Source organism: Centruroides sculpturatus, unplaced genomic scaffold, assembly GCF_000671375.1.
Source record: "Centruroides sculpturatus isolate CEXI.00-Female unplaced genomic scaffold, Cexi_2.0 scaffold30, whole genome shotgun sequence".
Lineage (NCBI taxonomy): Eukaryota > Metazoa > Arthropoda > Arachnida > Scorpiones > Buthidae > Centruroides > Centruroides sculpturatus.
Window position 1 is genome coordinate 272472 of NW_019384755.1, and position 24714 is coordinate 297185.

Below are 24714 nucleotides of genomic sequence, written 5' to 3' on the forward strand. Positions count from 1 at the left end.
TACAGTAGACCCCCCCCCTATAACACTGTTGATAATTCCGTTTTATATGAATTCCGTGTTGTACGAGTCACTTAGATTTTACAAATACGTGAGCCGTTCACAGCCCGGCACGTATATTTGTGAAATTTAAGTGACTCGTACAACACGGAATTCATATAAAACGGAATTATCAACAGTGTTATAGGGGTTGTCTACTGTAAATTACAAATTTTTCTGGCAGAAAAAATGTTATTAAAATTACAATTTAGAAACAAATTAGATCTTCCGATAGTGCGATTACTCCATTAAAAATGGCGGGTATACGGGTAAGGCGGTAATATAAAATAAGCAGTGGAAATGATAATTTTTTTTTTGTTACCGGGATAAACGATAGTCAATCGCCTGTTTACGAAAAGTGGCTCACTTAGGAGTAAACAGTTTTTGCTAACTGCCGGAGAAGTTTCTTCGGTCACATCGCCGGGGTCGTCGACCTGTCGAGCATAACACACTGGCCTCGAGCATCGGCAACCAGATGCCCGTCCCTCTAACCTACTAGATTAGGATTGTCGGACTGCCGGCTCGTTAAGTTCATTTTGCAATTTAAATCGATATTTATAGTCGACATTCGCCTCCTTAAAAAATTAACCTTCAAAATATAAGCAAAGATCCGTTATTACTTTAATTGGACTTACCCTACTACACAATAGGATAAATACGGGAAATAAATAAATTCTCCTTTTCTCTCCGCACCACATATCTGACTTTCCTAAAATAAAAAGCGACAATAATAAGGAAAAATTCGTTACAAAGGAGTATTATTAATATTTTTAAATTAATATTCAATTTTTAAGAATTATTTTAACTATATATAGCCTATATTAATCCACAAACAGTACGTTAAACACGTAAATATCGGCTATTTGTTATTTTTTTCCTCACTTCTTACGTCATCCAGTAGCGGAAGTATACTTAGTTTTACAAATAAGACCTTATAGAATGTAAAATACAACCGGTAAAGATAGGTAGAATATAAAAGAAAGTTTTTAAAATTAACTTATTCGGATATTTTTTTAAGGGGAAAACATATTCCGATTCATTGGAGTATTCGGAAGTCGCGTTAAGTACTACTTCACTTGTTATTAATTTACACCCCCTTTTTGATATCTGACCAAAAAAGTAAACAAGTTACGGAAGCATTTGTACTGTATTCCGAATGTTTCCTTATTATAATTATAAATTAAAACTTCAGTAGCTTAATAGGCGATTAAATCTAAGCTAGGTAATATTTCGATTGTCTGAATCTTCCACTCGCGAATTACACGTAAGAAATCATTCTTTTCAAGAAACGATGTTGGCATCAAGTACACCGGTACATATATACGTATAGTATACATATATACTGTACTGTATATGTAGTACGACGCGTAAAATATATAAATTCGTTTTAATTCCGTACAACCATAGAAAACGATTCTGTAAAACAGGAGTAACAAATGAGGAAGTTCGAATAGGCGGTAGAGACGGAGAAGCGGGAGTAGAGAAATTGCGGGGACAGACAAATGCCCGATTTTCCGATTAAAATTCGGATTAGCCGAGCGGGTGATGGTCCGAAATTTTCCGCGGAAGTGAGGCGGTGTTTTAAGAGATGGGAGGGCAAGAAAAATGACGGAATGGAAGAAAAGTTTGCGCGGAGAATCGGAAGATTTTAAAAAGTCGGGGGCAATTACGTTCGGGCAAAAATTCGACGACAAAGCGTCAAAAGGTAATTTAAAGGGACGAGGTTCGAACCCCCATTCCTTAAGGGGGAGATTAGAAACAAAAAAATAAAACAATACCATTAGGGGCGAGGGTAGGAATTAACGAAGTCCGAGTAGAAGGGAGTAAAAGGAGCGAAACGAGGGGTGGGAAAAATGGTAAAAATTAGATTAAAAAGAAAGGATGGATGGTGCTTACCGGCGAGTGTAGCGAGGAGGGTTATTCCGGAGAGAGCGGTCGGTTAAGAGGATAAACGTTTGGCACGGAACGAATGCGGACGACGTCGACCTAACCTATTATCCCAAAGCTCTTTAAACAATCCCGTCGACAAGCATCTCGCCTCCGTCGACTTACAAACGGGGTTCCGGCCGACGCTCGACCGGTTATATACGCGACGAGTACGACTTTCTCGCTACGGGCCACGCGCCGATTCATTCCGTTCCGTTTCCCGCCGTTAGGTCCCTCGGTCGCCATTGGTCCGGACGGCACCGGAGCCCAAAACCTCCCGGGCGGGGGGGAGACCACGAAACGGTAGGCCTACAGGCGCGGCGGGTTACGTCCTCGCCGAAAATTCTCTTAATAAATCGCAAACGCCGGGTAAAAAAGAAATTCTTTGAGAATCCGGGGTAAAAAGATCGGGACCGAGCCGCGAGAAACGGGGGTTTAACCCCCTCCGGGGAAGAATTTAAAAGTTAAATAAAATGAACCCAGGCGCCGACTATTTATTTCGCTGTCGCCGGTTTTCTTTTATTCCGCCGCGCGGCAACGCGTCGCTCCGTATTTCCAAACTTAACGCGCTACTAGGGAAGAATAAGGCTTTTTAAAACCCCGCCCCTTTAAAAGTCCCACCGGCGGCTGGGGATTAGGAAAGGCGCTTAATTCTTCCGACAAATTAGAAAGGGAGTAAATTCTCCCAGGACCCTTTCCACGGAATTTATCCGAAGCTTCCCCTGGATGCGGATGTCGGTCGGATAACGGGCGGAATTTCTGGGTAAAGACTTGTTTTGATAAAATTAACTAACAGAATCGGAAGTAGGAGAAAAGTGCCGGAGGAGTGGGAAGAGAAAAAGTTTTCGGCGCTCAGTACCGTTAAAATACGGCGTTTAGAATTGGTCGGTGGCCCACCGCCATTCCACACACGCGTTTTGGCGTTTTTGTCTTTGGAAGGTGGGCCATACATACTCCGGCTCGTTGTTCTCTTCCGCTTCTGGGAGACCGACTCATTTCCAATCGTCGTGAAGGTAATGGAATTTCCAGTCACTGCCGTAATTAAAGGAGTCGACCGTCTCTTTACCCATTTCCCATTTTTTATTTCTCCCGAGAGGAGTTTCGTCGTTCCGTAATATCCTCCTTTTGTAAACGAAAACCGTGTTTTAAAGGGAAGGCGGTATTTAATTATGCCTTTGTGTCCTATATCTTAATTTAATATTTATCTTGTATACTAGTACTTTATCAATTAACAGGACTTATTACACTGGATTTATGGATGCAGAAATTTAGTCTTACAGATCAAAAATTATTATTTTTTTTTTTCTGATCTGTCAACTAAATAAAAAATATTATTACTGATCTGTAAGACTAAGTTTCTGCATTTATAAATCCAGTGTAATAAGTTCTGTTAATTGATAAAGTACTAGTATACAAGATAAATATTAAAAGAAGGGGGTATTTGTCCGGAACGGAATTTTCTCTTCGCCTCCGTTCTTACCCTCGGCTCCATCCGAAATAAAATAGGAACCTACCGTACAGAATCCTTTGGCCGCGCTTTACTGGACCGCCCCCTCCGCCATTCCATCGACGGGTGGCCCGGGCTCCCCACCCATTCCTCGACTCGAATTTGGTTTATTCCCGATCATTTTCACTCCTGTTCCGATCGTTTCTCCTGTTATACCGTTTCTCCCCGGCCCGCGGGTGACGACTAAAGGAGTTCCGATTCCAAAGTCTGTCTGTTCCTACCCGACACCCTGCCCCGGACGTAAAACCGGGCACCTTCGGCACATATTGGCGGAAAATCCGGAGAATTTTACCTCTAAAGAGCCGGGGCCACCCGGCTCCACCGTCGGTCCTCCCTAAGAATTAGCTCGTAATTAAAGAGGGAGCCGCCGGGAGGCATCCAAACCTCCCTTTAACCACCTCCGCGACCCCTTCCGGTAAGGCCGTACGGAAAAGTGGAGGGAAAAAAGGTGGAACCGTTCTTCCGGAATATAAAAGGGCGTCGGAACGGAAGCGCGGCTTAGGCGGAAAATCTCCGCCGCGGAAAAAAAAGTCGAGAGCCGATAAAATAAACCGAAAGTAGGTAGAAAGCATCCGGTACGTCTTTTTTGGCCGACGATTAATTCGACCCTCCGAACGCGGACGGGTCACAACCGAGCCCGGAGGGCCGTCCCGGGCACTTCCGCACTCTAGTGGCGGAGCGAGGAATTACCGGTCCGACCTCGACGTCACTTTACCTCCGACCGTCGGAGGTAAAGACACTACTGACGTTATTTTAAAGATTGGCTTTCCAATACGTCTTTCCGTTTCGCTCGAAATTAAAAACGGATCGAGAGTCGAGGAAAAGTCCAACTTCCTCGTTTTACGAACTGCGGCCGTTACTTCTACACAAGTAAAACTAATGCCACTTTCTACCAAACGACCAAGAAGAATTAAAGCTCCGTCGGAGATTATAAATAGGCGATCGATAGAAAAGAATAGGAAAACTGGAAAGGATGGGGTGTCTGTGTGTTCTCGAAAGATGGCCATAAATTTCTTAGGTAATGTGAAATGTTCTTAGAAAAAAAATGACGTTCTACTTTATTAAATACGCATTTCGAACATTTCTGTCCCTCTTTTTTATAGTTACCGTAAAGAAGTGCAGTAGATAATTAGTATGTGTAACCCTACGTTCACTTCTGTACCACTGTGAATGTAGGTAGTCACTAGTTACTGTGGGTGAAGAGTAAATTCTCGGTTGTTAGATATAGTTGTATATACATGCTTTTGTCGTAGTCAAATCTTTCTCCCGTATTTATTTCATTCTTTTTCTTCATTTATTTATATACAAAGGTAAGGGACCCGGACATACTGGGCCTCCCAGGTTACGCTACTGCTGAAGTGGGTTCATAATGGTAAATTAGTAATAAATAGAACAAACAACGAATAATCTTGTTTAATAGGCTACAGGTTCACCCGCTTTACGAAAACTCTCTGACACGAAGAAAGCGATTTATTTCCTTCCCCTGCCTACGAAGAATACCATTGAAAGGTATGCAGGATTCTTGACAAAAACAGAAGTAGGTGTGACGTATTTTGCAATAGGAGAATTTCGATTAGATCGAAAGGAAGGGTGGTAGTTAGGACAGCCACAATATGCCGCTATATTCGAATAGAAATGTTGGGAGAAAAAAAAAACAATTCGGGGAAAGGGGGTTGACCGAGATGAAAACACTTAGGCAGACAAATGAAGTAATATTGGAAGATAAAATCGGAAACGATTCCATTCGAAGCGTTGGTGGACGGTTGCGCGATAAGATCTCAACCTACTTCTGTGAGGATTCGAGTTCGAATACATCGAACCTGCGAGTTTATCGCGAGTAGTACAGTACGTGACTGTGATAGATAGATTGATTTTATTGATCTGTAAGGCAACCTAGCACTTGAGCGATCTGCCCAAGTTAGAACTTTCTATAGAAGCTGGTTCTCATTTACGTGTTTGGCACGTAAAGAAAATCCAAACAATTCCACGCGAGCAACCCATTGATCGAGCGCGAACCACGACTAACCCCCGGGCCGATTAGAGAAACAACGTTTAGACCCCGACGGCAGTTTAGATATCGGGTAGACCGCTGTTCTGAAAAATTTCATTGTAGAGACGGCGTTTTTGACTTGCCACAGTTTAGACAGAGATTAGAAACAAGTTATTTGTCCTACTTTCTAGACTCCCTCCATAGCAAGTTTAGACACCATTTTACTTGAGTAGAAGTCGCCATATTTATTTGTTGCTGGCAAAGTTTGTTATAATGGGTATCGTTCATTTAATAAATATTGTAAACTAAATGGGACGAATCAAGAAAATTATTAATCTCTACAATTGCGAAGAGAGAGAAGGTAATAAGGAGATTGGAATAATCCTTTAAAAATCTATTCCGAAGAGGAGTTTAGAATTCGGTATAAATTTTTAAAATCTGGATTTGTTCGTATTTTAAATCGTATTGACGACGAAATTAAGCATCTAGGTGGAAGAGGATTGCTATTAACTACCGAACAACAGTTGTTGACGGCATTGAGATTTTATGCCACCGGAAGCTTCCAGAGGGTAGCTGACGATCTTATCGGAGTTCACGTCTCTACGGTGTGCAGGTATCTATCAAACTTCCATTAAAAATTAAATACATTTTAAAAGTTTCTTGTATAATAATAGAGACGTTTATAATAAGAATCAGGTCTTTTTAACGAATGAAAATATGGTCTTGCTGCGAGCAGACCGACAAGGATACGAGGAAGAAAATTCGTTTTGTATTATTTCCCATGCGGGTTTTTTTCCATCCCTACAATACGATTGTTGTAACCTTTCTCCTCAACTGCAGGTTAATTTTTTATAATTTCCACCAGGACACTTTTTTCTTCTTCAGAAAAATTCCGGCATGATTTAAACACGTTGTTCGTCACCATTTTTCTATCATAAACGAATGACCCGATTGGTTAAACGACTCCTGAGAGAGGGGAGTAACAGCGATCAAAGTTTTGCCAAGGTTCGTTTAGACGGCGTTCAGAAATAGACGATCGTCGTCTTTGACGCATTTTAAACCGCGGTTCGGCCAGCCAATATCTATACGCCGTTCGACTGTTAAACGTCGTTTAACGTAAACTCTGTCTACGATCGGCTGTCAATGTTTAGTAGTTTTATCCACCGATGGGCAACCACAGACTGAAAAGGAAACTTGATGAGCGCGTAGCCTTAAACACAAACGACTCCTTGTCCAAATAATAAAACCCACTTTTCAAGCGTTTCCATGAAATGGCCTCTGAAAATTGAGCGTATAGCTTATGTATTTGGGAAGTTTTACGTTTCCTCGGTATGGCGATAGCCGAGTGGATGAAATACTAGAGGTACCTCATTTACTCTAGGTGTATATATTTTTCGTTTCAGATAGATCTATCTGTAAGATTGAATCAGTTTTTGATCAGATCGCTTCTATCATGTGTGTTAGTTAGAAGAAAGTATACAAGTAGCATCGAATTGTATTTACTCAGTGGATAAAACTGGTGGAAAAATGGGAGAGTGCACGCCATGCATTCTTATCGTACAATCTCACAAAACTGTCTTTTAATACGTACTTATTATTATTATTATTTTTATCTGTTTGTCGGATATTTTAATAATGCCTTTAGTTACCATTTATTAAGTTTTAAATACTTTTCATTTTCGACAGTTAAACATATTTCTTTGCTGTCAACTATCGGCTTGACTTTAACCATGGAGGTCGCCATCTGTAATGTTTTTTATCTGACCCAAACGATCCTACCCTTCATTTGTATTAGTTTGCTCGCGATCCAGTTAATTCTAGATGATGTTTGTATACGCTGGTAGAGATGATCAGATCGCTATAGTTCGTTTGTATGCAAGATTTGAACGATCAAAGTTATCTTGGGTGAGTTATCTTGATTCCGAATGTATACGCACACTCGGATGTAGCTTCGATCCTTCACAATTTTAGTTTTTTTTTTGTATTATTGTACAGTATCATTAACATAGATGGCCGGATTGCCGAGCTGTCAAGTCGCTCTGGGGAAGACCCGGGATCGAATCCGGACGGTTCGAAAAATCCCCAGGAATTTTCCGAGGGTGGTCCGTTTGGATACGTCGGGCCCCATTATGGGTCTGGTGCGAACCCGTAATGGACCTGCTTAAAAGAAACTCTGTTAGAGCCTACAGGGCGGAAAGATATATATATATATATATCTTTAATGCAATAATGCAAATAATATATANTACATTATCTTTATATATATATATATTATTTGCATTATTATTTCTATTACCGGTATTATTCCTCATGTTTAAAGCTTATAAAATAAGAAATTTAAAAAAGACGTCAGTTCCTGTGTAGCAAAAATGAAATATGTAGATCTAACTCTTTTATGTGATTAAATAAAATTTTATTTTCACATATTTTCGCTCGTGGTTACGTACTGTCACCACAAACCAATAAGCTTCAGACGTTGCTACGGATAGACAAAAGAGACAAGTGTGATATGAAAATATAGTCGCAGCGTGTTTGTGCTTTTGGACGAAATTTATCCAAGTGTACTTTCACACGGTAGACTCGGTCGCCGGTAGACTAGTCTTTAGGAGATTCACTCACGTAGACAGTCGAAAGATTTGCGACGGACAGACAGCCTCCTACTCTTCCCAATTGTTTGTTGTCATTGAAATTTTCCTAGTAGCAGCATGCTGGAGGCAGAAGAAGCTGTTGCCCCAATTGTTTTCTCGAAGAAAAAAATAAAAATAAAAGACGATGGATAATAATGGGTTGATCCATACTCCGTGAAAACGTCTTAAAAGGATTCTTCCGTCCAGACATCTTTTTTCTTAATTTTATTGCTGTATTCAGCAGTTTCTAGAACTTAAGTAGCATTTCTGTAACTAAACAAACTTTTTGGTGTCGAAAAACTTGTTGGTATCCTCCATTGCGACCTATCCTCCATTCGAAGACTCCGAATAAAACGGTATGTGGTAAAAAAGTCTTCCTAACATCTCTCGGTCTCTTTGAGACGGCGAGGGACAAAGACTCGTAACGAATTCCCGGTGTCTTCTCGGCGACAAGTCTCCTGTCCGAAACACAATATTTAATCAAATGTATTTCCCATCGCTGGAAGAGCCCTAAGGATGATTATAATTAAAGAGCATTGTTCGAAGCCCTTCGTAGAAAAAAGAATCGGGCAAATCTCAATCAAAACTAATGTCCCGAGTATACGATTTCAAGTTTCGCGAAAAAATTTTACATCAAAATTCAGTCGCTAAGGCGAAATTTGGCGCTGCTGTCCCTTAATGTACATTTTCTAACGAATTTCGATTATAAAAAAGCAGTCGAAACTGTTCTTCAGAATTATACAAGTGAACCTGTCTGATCACGCGTTACTTGTTATACTCTTCTATTAATGAAACAGCAATACCTGCTCTATACTTACGGAATTTCGGCGCTTAAAATGTTTATCAAGGGCCCCTGACTATTAGAAATTTTAGGAAAATGATTTTGCGGTACGAAGGAAATGGAACTTTCACTGCGAAACCAGGACGGGTTCACAAAGGAATTTAACATTTGAAAACGGAAGTCGTTGCTACTGCAGAAGTTGAAAACGAAATGGGAAATTCTCACGGCAATAGTTTTTTTTTAATTAATTAACCCTTTCCACCCTGTGGGCATTAAGAGGGCCTCATTTAGCAAGTTCATTGCGCGGATTCGGCCATGCCTATAATGGGGCGTCCGGATGGTGAGGGATAGGAGCCAACATTACCAGTCGGACCACTCCCGAAAAATTTCTGGGGATTTTTGACTCGTCCGGATAAGCTGTCACTTTAACCGCTTGGCCATTCTACTAGTTAATGCTCTCATTCAATTTGTTTTGTATCGAGTCCTCAAATCTCGGAAATTTCGTCCATATAAGATAGAAGACCGACATAGCTACGTTTGAAGACAATGTATTTTAAATTAACGATGTTTTAGAAAGGGTTGTCCTCACGCCTTATCATTTCCACTCCGTAACTGGATAACGTAAATATAACCGAACATAGAATTTAATCACGCGCGAGTGTAAATACATTATAGCGATTATAGCGATCATCACTCTACCGTCCTCCTCGGCCAATCTGGAAAAACGATCAATAAAAGCTTTTTTTTTTTAATATTATTAAAATTATTTACTAATTAAACTTAATCACAACGAGCGATTCCTTATAAAATATTTAATATTAATCAACTTGGCAAGAATATAAAGAAAAAAAGTAGAGGGCGTTGTTTTACTCGGATGTATTTACTTGTTATAGGAAATAGAAAATTTTTAAATACTTTTGAGAATAATTTATTAGTTTTTTCTGTAGATTAATATTTGTAAACTTCGAAATTATCAAACTGAAATTTAATTAGATTAAGACAAATTTACTTAAAGTCAATTAAGTAATGTAAAATGCAGTTTTGTGACTTATCGACGGAATTGAAGATTTCGTGTGTGAAATATACATAAACAGCTGAGTGAAAAGTACATGTTTTTGCGGTAATTCGGCCACTGCCACTGCAATTTTCATCTGGTCAGTAAAGCCTTTCGCTTATTCTCTCGTCGTTTTATTACTGATTAAGTCAAATTCCCATTCGTAATTAATCGTGGTATTATTTAATTAGTTAATTAATATGATCCTAATCTAATTAACAACGAGTGAAAGTAATTTGGGATTGTTTACTGATATTTAAATGTTTTGAAACCGGCTGAAAATAAATGAATGTTCTCCGATGTCCGGCAGTTTTGTAAGCCGTTCTAACCAATGATTTAATGAGGAAATTCGAGATTTACGTTCGACTATTAGCTTGAGCGCAGCTGTATAATGCAACGAAATTCGTGAAGAGGGGTGTAAGATTGCACTGTTCGAAGTGGGTCCAACCCGCAAAGGAAATCTTACAAATTAATATTGTAATGATTATTATGTTTTACTGTTAAGATATGTGTGTCTAAATGTGAAGATACTATTACGGGTATATAGGTGCACTGGTTTTTGAATGTAGTAAGTATGGTGTTGTGGCAAAAAGTACGGTACGGGTTCCTGGTAAATTGGGAAAATTATTGTCCGTTTTCGCTATTATTTTGAGAGGCATTCCTCCTTACTGGAATTTTGTGAAATTACTATGCCAAACTATTAAGGATAAATTAGCGTATATTATTAGAGACTAATTTATTTATTTACCGTCTTTATACTTTATTTGTGGTAGTTTTTCGATTAAGGCGGAACTTTGTCGATCCGCTGCCTTGGGAATTGGAGTGGTTCTGGATCGTCAGACATTTTTCTATATTTTTTCTATTTTCGCAAAACTTAATAAGTCGTGTGCAGTTTGAACGTTGCAGACGTCGTGCGTTTTCTTACCGTTGCGTACTGCCGTGTGCTTTCTGTCTGCTCGTGCACTGTTTTTAATTGGTCCGACGACAGTGGGGTCGTGTGCCGTATTGTGCTCGTAAAACTTGATGTCTCGTACTCGTGCTCCGAGTACGAGACATCAAGTTTTATGTTGTTAATTAGATTAGGATCATATTAATTAAGTTACATAATACATCCAAACTCTAGATGCCAGTTTTGGGTGGTCTGCTCACTTAGATGGGAAAGAGTATGCTAGTTGTGTGTGTTACCGAGTGCAAAAATCTATGCACTGGCTCTAGTGAAACAACGTTCATTTGGCATAATACAATGTAGACTAAATATAGTGTATCAAATTATGCCACATATGAGTTTGATGTCTTTTTAACTATTCTTGAGATGTTGATGAAACAGTTTTATCTGGTGTCTTCTGGAAAGGCTTTATCTTTTCTGAAAAAAATGGATTATTGGTTACTTTTTGGAGGATTCCAAATTATTGGACGTTCCGGATTATCGGTGTCCGACAAATATACTTCTACCGTAATTGAAAGTTATTTGTATATTAAATTGAATGAATTCGTGCAATACTTGGAATAGGATATAAATAAAAATGTGATTATGTATAAACTATTACAAAAATAGTAAAATTTAAATACATTTTATATTACCAAATATTTGGAAATAATAGAATAGAATTAAAGAAGTTAATGTATATATGACATTTGAAAGTTTTGACTATAAAGTTTTATATTACTGATAAAAAATATAAAATATTTTAATTTAATATATATATATTTTTAAATAGTAATATAAAACTTCATAGTCAATGCTTTATAGTTATATATACATATTAAAATAATACCATAAAATAAATAGATATGTACATTATAAATAATAATAACAATAAAATGCTTTGGGAAAATAGAATTATGGTTTGAAATACATTAACATATAATGATTGAGCTTTCAAATTAACATTAGTAATCTAAAATATTTCTAAAAATAAAAAAATAGCAAATAACAGAACATGACCTGTATGCTCATCACTGGTCTTGTATGGAAAATTCTCATGATGTTAGTGTATATCATTGATATTAATGTGTTAAAATATAAATATTTGATTTTCATTTGAAATCCTTTTTATGAAAAAGAGATTAAAATTAGGTAATTTTATGAGATGATTATGATTTATTTTTAAAAACTGATGGAATGGGAGTCAAAACTATAGTGTGTTAAATTCTTTTAAAATTTCATCATCTCATTTAGTTAATATTTTATAATAAATGAAAAAACAGAATTGTTCTGTTTTAATTGTTACTTTTGAAAAAAAATAGTTTACCTGGAAGCATGCTTGATTATTTAAACATATGAATAAATTCAGTTTATTGGAATTAGAAATATAAACATTGTGAGAAAAGATATAATGTATCAGCAAACTTACATAATACATCCAAACTCCAGCTCAAAATAAAATGTTTAAAGTGTTGAACAAACATTTTCAGTGGTTGAACAAGCATTGAACAGTCATCCACACACATCTGGACCAAGTAAAACCTATACACAAATCAACTAACAAAGCATATGGCATTTGGAGAAAAAATTCAAATTTTTAAGGCAAGGCAGCATGGAAGAATTGGCCATCAACTATAAAGACAGCAACTCCCTTATTCAGGCTTGGAGGGCCTTTTTTCAGAGATTCAGAAAGTTATATGTTATCCCAAGACATATCACTAGCTCATATAGAACTATAGAACCTGAAGATGGTGGCCTAAGATCACTAAAAACGTTTGTTCAATACTTTAAACATTTTATTTTGTGCTGGAGTCTGGATGTATTATGTAAGTTTATTGTTTTCTCCAGTTATAATAATAATAATTAAAGTTATAATGTATTAAATCAATTTATAATTCTAAATTTTAAATTTGTTTTTTTTTTCAAGCTTCGATGGGCCTTAAAAAAAGACAAGTGTAAATAACAAAATGAATTTTTTACCAAAAGTTAGTTACAAACATGGTTACTTTTCGACATAATCACCATAAAGATTGAGGCATTTGTCATATCTGTGGATGAGCTTTTCCATCTCCTTGTCATAGGATGTTTCCACCAATGATTTGAGATGGGCCCTAACGTTTTTTTTTTTAAGATTGTCATTAGTCTTGAACTTCTGCCCTCCTAGCCACTTTTCCTGTTCTAGAAAGAGGTGGAAGTTGCTCAGTGCTAAATTGGGGCTATACGCTGGGTATTTAAAAGTGGTGAAGACGTCCATCTTTCAGACTTCCACCCAGCTTAAAACTTTTTAACGTGTGAAGACTTCCAACTCTTTCCTGAACTGAAAATGTGGCTAGCAGGGCAGAAGTTTGAGACTAATGAACTAATGATAATCTTCAAAACAATGTTAAGGCCATCTCAATTCACTGACAGCAACATTCTATGACAAGGGAATGGAAAAGCTCGTTCACAGATATGACAAATGCCTCAATCTTCACGGTGATTGTGTCAAAAAGTAACCATGTTTGTACCTAACTTTTGGTAATAAATTCATTTTGTTATTTACACTTGTCTTTTTTTTTTTTTATGGACCATTGGAGCTTGAAAAAAAAAACAGCATACATAAAAATTCCATGAGCATTGAATATTTCTGATTTTTTTAATAATTCACTGTGAAAATTTAGACTGTTTATTAATTTAATATGAATTTATAAATTGTTATTAAGCAAAAAGAATATTTTCAATTATTTTTGATTAATAACAGTTGTTTTTCTGAAATTACTAGTTTTTCATTTATTTATTTAAAATGATGGTGCCAAGTTTTATAAACTTTTATTGCAAATTGTTATTTGTTTTTTATTGCTATGTTATAAATACTGTTGTTTATATTTAATTTTAAATATTTGATAATTGAGGATGATCACTTAAAGCATTTGAAAACATTTTTAAGATATTAAAATGTTTTGCTGGACTGTTGAAAGATTTTGTCTTTATTTTAAATATTTCTTTCAGTAATGCAGAAAAGCAAAGAAGTGTCTTCATTATATGCAAAAAAATTAGAATCACCTACATCATTGACAGAATTTGCTCCACTCAGTTCTGAAGTAAAACCTCAAGGATCACAGTTTTCTTTGTCAAATTTATTTAGAAGAAATAAAGGTATTTCTGCTAATTTAATTGCTTTTATGTCTTTATATTCTATTATTGTCAACTGGGACTTATCGTATTATTAGGACAATCACACTGGTGTAATTGTCCTAATAATATGATAAGTCCCAGTTGACAATAATGGAATAAAGTATTTCTGCTAATCTGATTATTTTTTAATTGAAATTATTTATCAGGTTATCTATTTGTCTGACAAACAAGCTAAAATGAATTCTTAGGCTGTCTCTCTCTGCATGAAAATACAAGTGTTGGATGTTTAAAATTCTAAGTGATAGCCTGGAATTAAACATCCTTCACTTTCTTGCATTTCTGATATAATTGCTTATTTAAACTGTCATGACAGCTGATAATTATGAAAAAAATTTGTTCAAGCAGCTTTTATAAACCATGATTTCTTGAGTACTGCTACTTCCAGCATATGATCTGATAAACTTGTAGAATGCATAGCCTGCACCAGTTTTCAAGTTGACTTTAAAATGCACCTAATCAGCAGGTTATATTCAGGAAGTTATGGTAATTTATTCAAATAATTACATCAATGGTGGTCAGCAGCATGGATAATTAATGCATATATAATAGAAAATATATTCCATTTAGAACGTGACGAGACAGATTAATATAAATTTGAGCTGTTATGCCTTGTTCATGTTTCAACATGTATCAAGCATAGTTTTTGTATGAAAATATATAAATCATTTACTGATGAAATATTAATGATGTTGTTATTGTGTCTAGTATTTTATCTACAATATTTACAATGATTTCATATTTTAAAGTATTAAACACTCACTTGATTCACAAGGTGTCTTTTTTATTTATTGATTTTAATAAATCTTTATTATTACAGCTCTGTTGTACAATACAATAATATTAACTAACATAGAATCAACTGAACTTTAATGCTAATTCTGCTAGTCTCATATATACTGATCATGTTGCCAGCCAACCAGTTTTTGACAGCATATTACTGCTATATAAACTGAATTTATACTTAATCAAATTTTTTGATTTACTTAAAATTAAAAGTATGAGTTTTATTTCAACTTGGTTATATTCAAACTTTATTATTTTTGAGTTATTCCAATGATTTAAATTATATAAAGTACAGTGGGTGATCGGTTAACAAACAGATCGGATAATGAACAAATCGGATAACGAACACTTTCGCGAAAGATTTTTATGATCGGACAATGAACACATGTTTGGATAACGAACACTTCACTGAACAAACACAAGAAGAAGTGACGTAAATAACGAATACCAATTGGTCTTCCTTTGTCTCAGGCAACAATTCGAAACTTTTCGGAGCACAGGAGACGTCGACAACGACGGTTCTACCCAGTATATACTGATCGGATAGTATTCCCCCGGACTTTGAAACTCTCCCTTGTAATTCTGGCCTTTTATATTTCTGACAGAAACAATTCTTTTATGTTTTCTTCAGAAAATGCAGACTTATGCCGATATCTGCTATTAAAGATCTTTTGAAGAAGTGGGAGGAAGTCAGAACAACGGTTTTAAAATGGCATCCGAACCAAGTTGAGGTTAATAAGCCTAGGGATCTGTACAATTACAATGCTATTAATTAATTCTGAAAAATCATAAAGAAGACAGAAAAGCAATCGACATTGGACAGATTCTTTAACCCCCACAAATGGAAAAAACATGACTAATAAAAATGCAAGACCCTGTATATATGTATTTTTATTATTACATGTGAATAAACGTAGTAAGAAAGTATATATTTTTTTATTTTTTTGGGGGTCTCCAGAACGAATTAATCAAATTCCCATAGAAACCTATGGTAAATCAATAATCGGTTAACGAACAATTCGGATAGTGAACAAAGTCTTGGAACGGATTATGTTCATTAACCGATCACCCACTGTATAATAAAGTGCAAAGTAAAGTATAATAATGTAACCATTTTACTGTAAACTGACTTTATCTCAAATTGATAGGTAAAAATTTTAAGCAACAAAACTAGCAACTCAATGTCAGGTGAATACAGAACTTGTGGAATCATATTTGTTGAATTTTGGCCAAAACTTCACAAACAAAAGAACATTGTAAGCAGATGCATTTTTGTGGTGCCAAATCCGTGAGTTTTTTGCCACAAATCAGGTCATTTTCTACGAATTGCTTCACATAAATGATACAAAATGCTCAAATAATAATCTTTGTTGATAGTTTGGCCAGTCAGAAAGAATTTCTGATGCACAACACCATGACAATCAAAGAAAACAGTTAACATGACCATGATTTTTGACTGACTTTTATGTGGTCTTTATGGTTTTCCTTTACCTTTTGAGTGCCATTCACTTGATTGTTGAGCTGTTTTGGTGTCAAAAGCATAGATCCATGTTTCATAATTCATAATGATGCATTTTGAGAATGATTTGCCACAAGAAAGCATTTCCTTAGCCACTTGAACATGTTTTTGGAAAAAAATTCCATGTTTCCATGATGACTTAAGAAGCAATGCACAGCAAGCCCAAATGATCTTTCAGAATTGTTTCACGAGATTCAAATTATACTGGAACATATTCAATGATGTACCCAATTGTTAAACAACAATCATCGAGCACCATGACTCAAGCAATGTATTGTTGATCACTTGAAGTAGATGGTCTAAGAGAGAGTGGTTCATCTTTGTCACATTCTCTGCCTTCCTTGAAGCGTCTTGTACCACTCAAAGATTCTTGTTTTTGATAGACTAGTGTTCTATCAAAAACAAGAGTCTTTGAGTGGTATCTTACAAAATACCAAAGGCATTTTGTAAGATTCCCAACATTTTGTAGCAATAATTCCATTGAGGAAACAAAATTTAATGCATGTTCTTTGCTCAGTTACATTTGACATTTTGAAAATTGCTGGTGCAAAAATTCTTTACACACAAAACAAGCATTTATTTGCAAACGAAAACAGACAATGACATACAGATTGCTGCTAGATATGGATGAAAGTCATACCAAATGACAAAAAAATGACAACAGCACCGTCTTGCATTCACATAGTTTAAATGAACTATTTGATACTATTTGATCACAGTAGTGTGTCTCAGACAAGTATGTAAATGATTATATGAATGTATATAAATAAGTTCTCAATATATGACAATTTACTATGATTTTATCAATACAGTAGAGCGTCGATTATCTGAATCAATTGGGGACTGGGGTTGTTCAGAAGATCGATGTTTCGGATAACTGATTATGTATGAAAAATATATTAATTTATCCCATCTTGACATTTTTCTCCGTTGCGTGTCGCTTCACATTGAATTTTCGTCAATGTTAAGCCTAACGAAGACTATTGTATCGTTAAAAATTATTTTTTTATTTTGTACGAACAAAATAAATATATTGAAAAATATAAAAACAATAAAAAATTATACTTCAGANATATATTAATTTATCCCATCTTGACATTTTTCTCCGTTGCGTGTCGCTTTGCGTTGAATTTTCGTCGATGTTAAGCCTAACGAAAAATATTGTATCGTTAAAAATTATTTTTTTATTTTGTACGAACAAAATAAATATATTGAAAAATATAAAAACAATAAAAAATTATACTTCAGAAGTTAATTGAGTATGAAAAACGTAAAATATTTGAGTAGCCCAAGACATACCCAAAGATTGAAGCGCCACAGCACTGGCGAAAATTTAAATTTGCTGACTGGAATGATTTCGGATAATTGACGTTTCGGATAATTGAAAAATATAAAAACAATAAAAAATTATACTTCAGAAGTTAATTGAGTATCAAAAACGTAAAATATTTGAGTAGCCCAAGACATAGCCAAAGATTGCAGCGCCACAGCACTGGCGAAAATTTAAACTTGCCGACTAGAATTCTTTCGGATGATTGACTTTCAGATAATCGACGCTCTACTGTATTTATTTTCCATTTACAAAATGAAATACATAATACAATAAGTGCTAACTAATATTTGTGAGGAAAAACATTCTAATAAGAGGAATAAGAGTGATGAGGCTGAAATTCATACATGCTCTGGGTATTCTCCATTTTGTATTAGTTCCTTTTCTATTGGCAAATAGTGTTTATTTCATTTAGAATTATTGGTTGATAAGTAAATTGGTGTTTTTTTAGTATTTCAATGTTTGAGAAATATAAGTAGAATGACTGGATTATGTTGGAACAAGATACAAATTTTGACTGTAAGGGTATGTCCTACATGGTAGCATCATCGAAACTGTGGGCATAAATGCGCTTCCAAGCAGGGCAGACAAACTAGTTCCAGCAAATGTGTGTGTCCAGCATAACCATGTTTATCATGCAGCAACCATCAGTTCAGCTTTTACACACATGTGCAGGAAGTAGATACCAAGCAAGTTTGATCGTTGCTTCTGCTGCTTGTGCTTCCAAATAAGAAAATGGCTGATTTTGTAGATGAATGGAAACAGAATGACAAATAAATTATGTAAATATGTTGTATATACTTTAATTAATAATTTTTACATAATTTAATAATTTCTGATTTTGTAAATGCAATGTTTTAAAAATAAAACACTTTTTTTAACTTATTCTATGAATATTCTTTATATCTGTTGTGTATCTAGTTAACAATAACATTTACCTTTCAAATTTACCATTTTAATGCTTGTCATATTTTCCATCGCAAGCATTCGACAAAATTGTCTTGCTTCTATTTTATAAACAACATGTGTCCACTCTGGACAGAGGTCATTCATAAGTTGGAAGTGCGTAACAAAGATTCTTTCCGCTTGCTGTTGCTGGATGCCACGATGTAGAACATACCCTAAGAAATAATGGAAAAGCTTGTCCCTGTTTGAGATTTATGAGTTGTTTTTGGGAACAGGGTATAATCTTAAAACACGTTTACACTGAAAAAGATGCTAATTTACTTTTCATTTAAGAAATTTGTATCTTTTGTTGTATTGTAAACTTCTAACAGCAATATTTTTTCAGATTGCTATTGAACCTGGTTATGTCGTAAATACCCAGACAAACTTAGACCCTTTTTAGTTTAAATAATAATTTCAAACGTTAACTAATCCAAATAAAAAGAATACATACATATATATAATAAAGTATATATCGGGATTAATTAATATTTAATTGAATGTTAATTGTTAAATCAATTAATTGTTTAATTGAATATTAAAATTGTTTAAACTAAAATATATAATCATAATATTCATAATTTTGTAGGTACTAAAGATAATTGCAGTCAAGAATGTAATGTAAATCTACAAAGAGAAGTCTGTCAAGAACAAATATTGGAATCTGGATCAGTACCTAAAGTTGTTATAAATCCAATTGAAGAGTTACCACTTGAAAGTTCAGAGATAACCTGTACTGAGTTAGATAATAAACATGAAATATTGTCTTCAATTAATAATCAAGAAAATCAAGGGAGAGATAGAGAGATCCTGTACCACAGAAGTATGACAAATGTCTTAAAACGAATTTCTAATATTTTAGATAGGAAAAATACGGTAAGTTATTTATTTTACTTAAAATATTAACAATTTAATAAAAAATAAGAAAATTATGGTTCAAAGAAAGTCTGGATTTTCCATATACCGGGTGGTTATAACATAACTATCTCTACTTGGAGCTGTCAGTAGCTTGGAGGAATAACCCAAATGAAACCAAAATTGGTACTCTTACTATTTAAGAAAAGGGAAGAAGAATGAAACAAGAAAAACAAAAAGTTACAAAAATTGCTTCTAGAGGGTGCTGTGGGCCACTTTCTTCAATTGCTGTTGTATTCATCATTGGAAAAGCAAAATCAAGAAGCTAGCTTTCATGTCTGTAAGCAGCAAGGCCGATATGTTTGCCAGATCATGCATTACTTCTAAAACTTCTGGTATTATACTGTATGTTAACAGCTCAAATGCTGCAGCTGCTTTATGTGAATTTACGCATGTGAAAGGAATGCATAAAGGAAAAGGTCCTTTGATAGTGTGCACTGAGAAGAATGGTAACAAAATTTGAGGAGACTGGATTGTTTACTGTAATAACAGAAGAAATTGCCAGTGCAATTGTTAAGTCATCAATGACTTTGAAAACTGGTCCTAGTGCACATGCAATTGCTTAAAACTTGGATATTCAATAATAATCTGTTATCAGTTTTTGAATTTTAATTCTTTCTTCTTGTATTAAACATTACATTTCAAACTTTACAGTGTCCTCTAGCATTAATTTTTGTACCTTTGTTTTTCTTGTTTTATCCAGCTTCCCTCTTCTTAGGTAGTAAATGCACCATTTTTGGTTTTATTTGGGTTATTGCTTCAATCTACTGATAGCTCCAAATAGAGCTAGTTATTTTATAACCACCTGGTATATATAAATATAAATACTTATAGCTTTATAAAATGTTAAATATTAGTTTGCAGAATAAAAGTTTTTATATTGTTGCTGAAATTTATTATCATTTTTGTTTAATTTCTGTGATTTTATTTAAATTTATATGTATTATTTGTAGACATTACAGGACTATAAGGATAGTGATTTTAAACAATATTGGATGCCTGATAGTAACTGTAAGGAATGTTATGAATGTGGTGATAAATTTACCACATTTCGTCGACGCCACCATTGTCGAATATGTGGTCAAATTTTCTGTAGAACGTGTTGTAATCAAGGTATTCCTGGAAGAATTTTAGGCTATACAGGTAAATTACTTTTTTGTTTAAATTGATTCTTGTGCAGTTAAAATCAAAATAGAAATATAAATTTTAAGTTCAAAAAATGATACAGAAGATGATGATAAGAAAATTACTGGGGATGATTACTTGAACCTTCTATTGAAATTACATGATGAGATCAAGCAGAAAAGGTATAGCAAAAAATAGTCCATTTCTTTCATGACAAAGCACTTGTGTATTCAGTGCAATAGGCTGTCATACTTTCCAGGAAGGATGGATTTGAAATTTTGCTTCATCTGACCTAGGGATGTCCAATACTTTCCTTTGATACCAAGTACTTTTTGTACTCAATACTTACTTTTTCTCAGGTATTGAATCCAGTATCATTACATTTTTAACAGACAGGTAAGATCCAACCAAAATTGGATTTTGCAGCTATAACCAAAACCGGATTTAGGTTTTAATGTCAGTTTTGGCTGAAACCAAAACCAAATCTTACACTATTTTTGATTAAGTTAAGCTTATATAGTAAATATTAATGACCAAAAATCAATAAATTACATCAGATTTCATTTTCAGAATCTATACACAATATGCTTAAAGTTTATTATAAATATTTATAAATAATTTGCCAATTATTTGAAAAATATGAAAATTATTAAAATATCATATCAGCTGATATAGTATTGTAACATTTAATTTATATTAGAAATCAGTTTTAATAATAACTAACTAGATAAGCATATTATTTATGTTAAACTTAAAAGTTTGAATTACACAAAATGTTTCAAAATCAAGCCACAAACTGAAGTGGCAGAGGGCAAGATTTCCAGTTTCAATACCCAATGTCAATACTTTAAGATTGATACCGGTATCAATACTTTAAAACTACTTGTGATACCGGTATTGATACCTTTGTGGTATCAGGACATCCATAATTTGATCTGACCTCCAAGTGATTTCTTTCTCTTTACTCATTTAAAAAAAAAAAATACTTTTCATCATTGGTACTTCAGCTGTGCTGAAGTGTTGACATCCAAATTGGAAAAATTGACTTTCAGTCCAATCCAAAGAGTTTTACAATAATTTTCTGCAGGAAATAAAGCATAAATGGTGGAAATGGAATATCAAATATGGAGAATATAGAGTAGTATTAATGTTTTCATCAAGTTTCATCATTTTCTTATTAATTTTTTACACAAGAGTATAAACTTTTTGACTCTTTATTATAAATTTATATAAGCAGTCAAGTTTTTGATTTAACTTGTCGATTGACATTAAAATAATTTTTGTTACTAGTGTTTGTCTATATTGAAAAATCTAATGTGTAACATTTAATTTATTCAAATTTATTACAAAGCCAATACTAAGGTATTTACCTTAGTATTTGCTTTGTCTCTGATGCAGTTATGGATGTAAAAACAACAGTTGATTAATTTTTTAACTTTAAAGTTTTAATATTTTTAAAAATGTTAAAAATAAACTACAACATTAATATATTTATTTATATATTTAAGCATACAAGACATATATTTGGTCCAGTATAATATGTTATGCCAGCCAAGTGTTCTGTTTACACCATCATATAATACATATAATATTAACAAGCACAGATAGTTTTTGATTAACATTCTTGCAGTTAATGCATTTATTTACAGGGTTTACTAATTATAGAAATTTTCATACTACAGTACAACCCCTGGAAAAAAGTTTTCGAATAGCAACAGCTATGCAAAAGTTTTTGATTGCAGGAATTTATTGCTAACAAATATCCTAGAGTAATAAAACTCTGGAGTTTATTTCTAATGATAAGAGCTTTTTTTATGAAAAATATCGCACAGGAGAAACAATTTGGAATATAATAAAAAATAAAGTATATTGTCCAATCCTAGTCTGAAAAAGTTTTTGAACATTTCCATCTCAGGAAAAAAGTCTTCAAACATAATAGGAAAAATGTGCTAAAGTGCATTCTGTGAAAAATTTGGCTTTTGCAATTTTATGGTGTGACCATTGATTTTTTTGTACAGTCTGCTTAATACAAACCTTGGTAATACAAAGTGTCAATTTTTAAGTCCTTCAGCTTTGTATTAACAGGTGTGATTATAATTCTTAGTTGAATTCTTTATTTTGCATAAATCTCATTAAGGAAGAATTGAATTGCAATAAATTAATTTTATCTTTCTCCATAATCAAAAAAATATTCATTTTGTTAATAGACTATTTCATCATAATTATAACTGAATGTATTTTCTTTTATTATTGTCTTTTTTTCTTGAATAAAACAGTGAGTGATAAATTATAAATTTTTTACAATTAAAACTATTTACATATAGTAACTAAATATTTAAATTTTGTAGGTGATCTGCGTGTATGTACTTATTGTTGCAAAGTTGTTCTTTCGTACATTAAGTCATTAGATGCAGGATCTGACATAGCCAATGATGTGAAAGCTCTTAAAGATGATTTACAACAGAAGTTAAATCAATTAGAAGAAAATTCTGCATTAACTACACCTTTTGATAATATTATTTGGAGTAGTTCTATGAGGAGAAAAAGTTCTATGGGCTTTAGGGAAGAAGATCTTGCAAAAGCAAAGTATATTTTTATAATATCGCTCTTAATTATTGAATTAAAATAGTATATTCAAATTTATTTTATTTTATTACTACTATAAGATTAGAATAATTTTCAATTCAAAACTGATTCCTACAATGGTACATTGGAACTTGACTGTCCCAAAGGTCAACAATTTGGAATCCAAACACACTTTTGAAGAAATTTTGCCACAAAATTTGAACTTTTCTTGGAACATGAACATGAACAAAGATCATACTGTATGGTGTATGATATCTGTTTGGGTATGCATGATGCTACGGTGTTGGCAGATTGGGTTAATTTTTATTTTTGGCTACTTGCTACTTTTTGGGCTAATTACTAAACATAATTTTTGAGCTACAAACAATGTAAATTCATTACTTTTCTAAATCTGTTAATATGAGTTTGGGACACATATTGAACAAGCCCAGCCACACTCAGTTCATCTGCTCTTGTTCCAAAAGCATCTTCACATAACTTTTTTACTTGTTTTTTTGTATTGTTTTTAATAACACCCTTGTGCATTTACCATGGTCCTAAGAAGTGTGTTCAGGCTACGAAACCTCAGAAAAAGCTTGAAAGAGTGATTGAGGTAAAAAAAAGAAACTCATTTCTAAGCATGAGAGATATGTATGTGTCTGATCTTGTGATCATGTTTGAGATTAGGGATTGTATTCCGGTTAACCGATAAACTGACAAAAAGCATTCGGTAAACTTACCGGTAAATTTTTGAAATTAACCGGTAAGTTTACCGAATGTAAGTTTTTGGTAATTCGGTAAATGAAAAATCCATACTAGAAATTTCTATGTAGAAAATATGGTGTTTATAGATATTTAAAGGGGCTAAAGGGACGTTGAAAAAAAAAAAACAGGTAAGTGTAAGCAACAATATACCTCATTATTAATTTTATGTGAGATAGCTTTTGTTTAATTTTAATTTAATACCCATTTGTCCAACAAGTGTTAAATCAGAAAGGGTATTCTCCGGATCTAGATTATTTTGTACAAAAATTAGATCAAAATTAGGAGATAACACTATAAATAATTTAAGTTTCTTGAGAAGTTAATTTTAAAAAATGGTAATGAATAAAATGGTATTAGGTACTATATATTATTTCTGTTGTATTTTATTTCTGCTTATTTTTATATTATTATAGTTTGTTTAGAATAACACTTTAATTTATATATTTTTTATATTTGATATCTTTGAAATAAAAATGTGAAATGGAAATCATAATGACTTATATTTTTTATTACCTTAATTTTATTTTTCAAGAAAAAAATTTACCGGTAACTTACCGGTAAACCGGTATTTTAATTTTCATTTACCGAATTACCGGTAAATGAAAAAGTCGGTAAATTTACAATCCCTATTTTAAATAAACAGCGTCAAACTTCACACTATTAATTAATATGAAATTCACTTGTTTAACTGAACTTTTATGATCATTATTTTATAGATGTCTGTATTGTTTAAAAAAATTTACAATA

At 33.8% G+C, this 24714-nt stretch overlaps 2 protein-coding genes across 2 annotated transcripts in view; one reads left to right on the plus strand and one right to left on the minus strand.

The window, feature by feature from the left end:
• Positions 1 to 10927, minus strand: part of LOC111628681 — a 24330-nt gene extending 13403 nt beyond the window's left edge. The window contains exon 1 of the mRNA XM_023372510.1: positions 10172 to 10927. The gene's annotated coding sequence lies outside the window, so the exon portion shown is untranslated. The remainder of the gene's footprint in view (positions 1 to 10171) is intronic.
• The window catches only part of LOC111628702 (1-phosphatidylinositol 3-phosphate 5-kinase-like), a 22204-nt gene continuing 7222 nt past the window's right edge, over positions 9733 to 24714 (plus strand). The window contains exons 1-5 of the mRNA XM_023372536.1: positions 9733 to 10021; positions 13835 to 13981; positions 19187 to 19473; positions 20466 to 20655; positions 22986 to 23223. Of these exons, the coding sequence (XP_023228304.1) occupies positions 13837 to 13981; positions 19187 to 19473; positions 20466 to 20655; positions 22986 to 23223 (860 nt within the window). The 5' untranslated portion in view covers positions 9733 to 10021; positions 13835 to 13836. The remainder of the gene's footprint in view (positions 10022 to 13834; positions 13982 to 19186; positions 19474 to 20465; positions 20656 to 22985; positions 23224 to 24714) is intronic.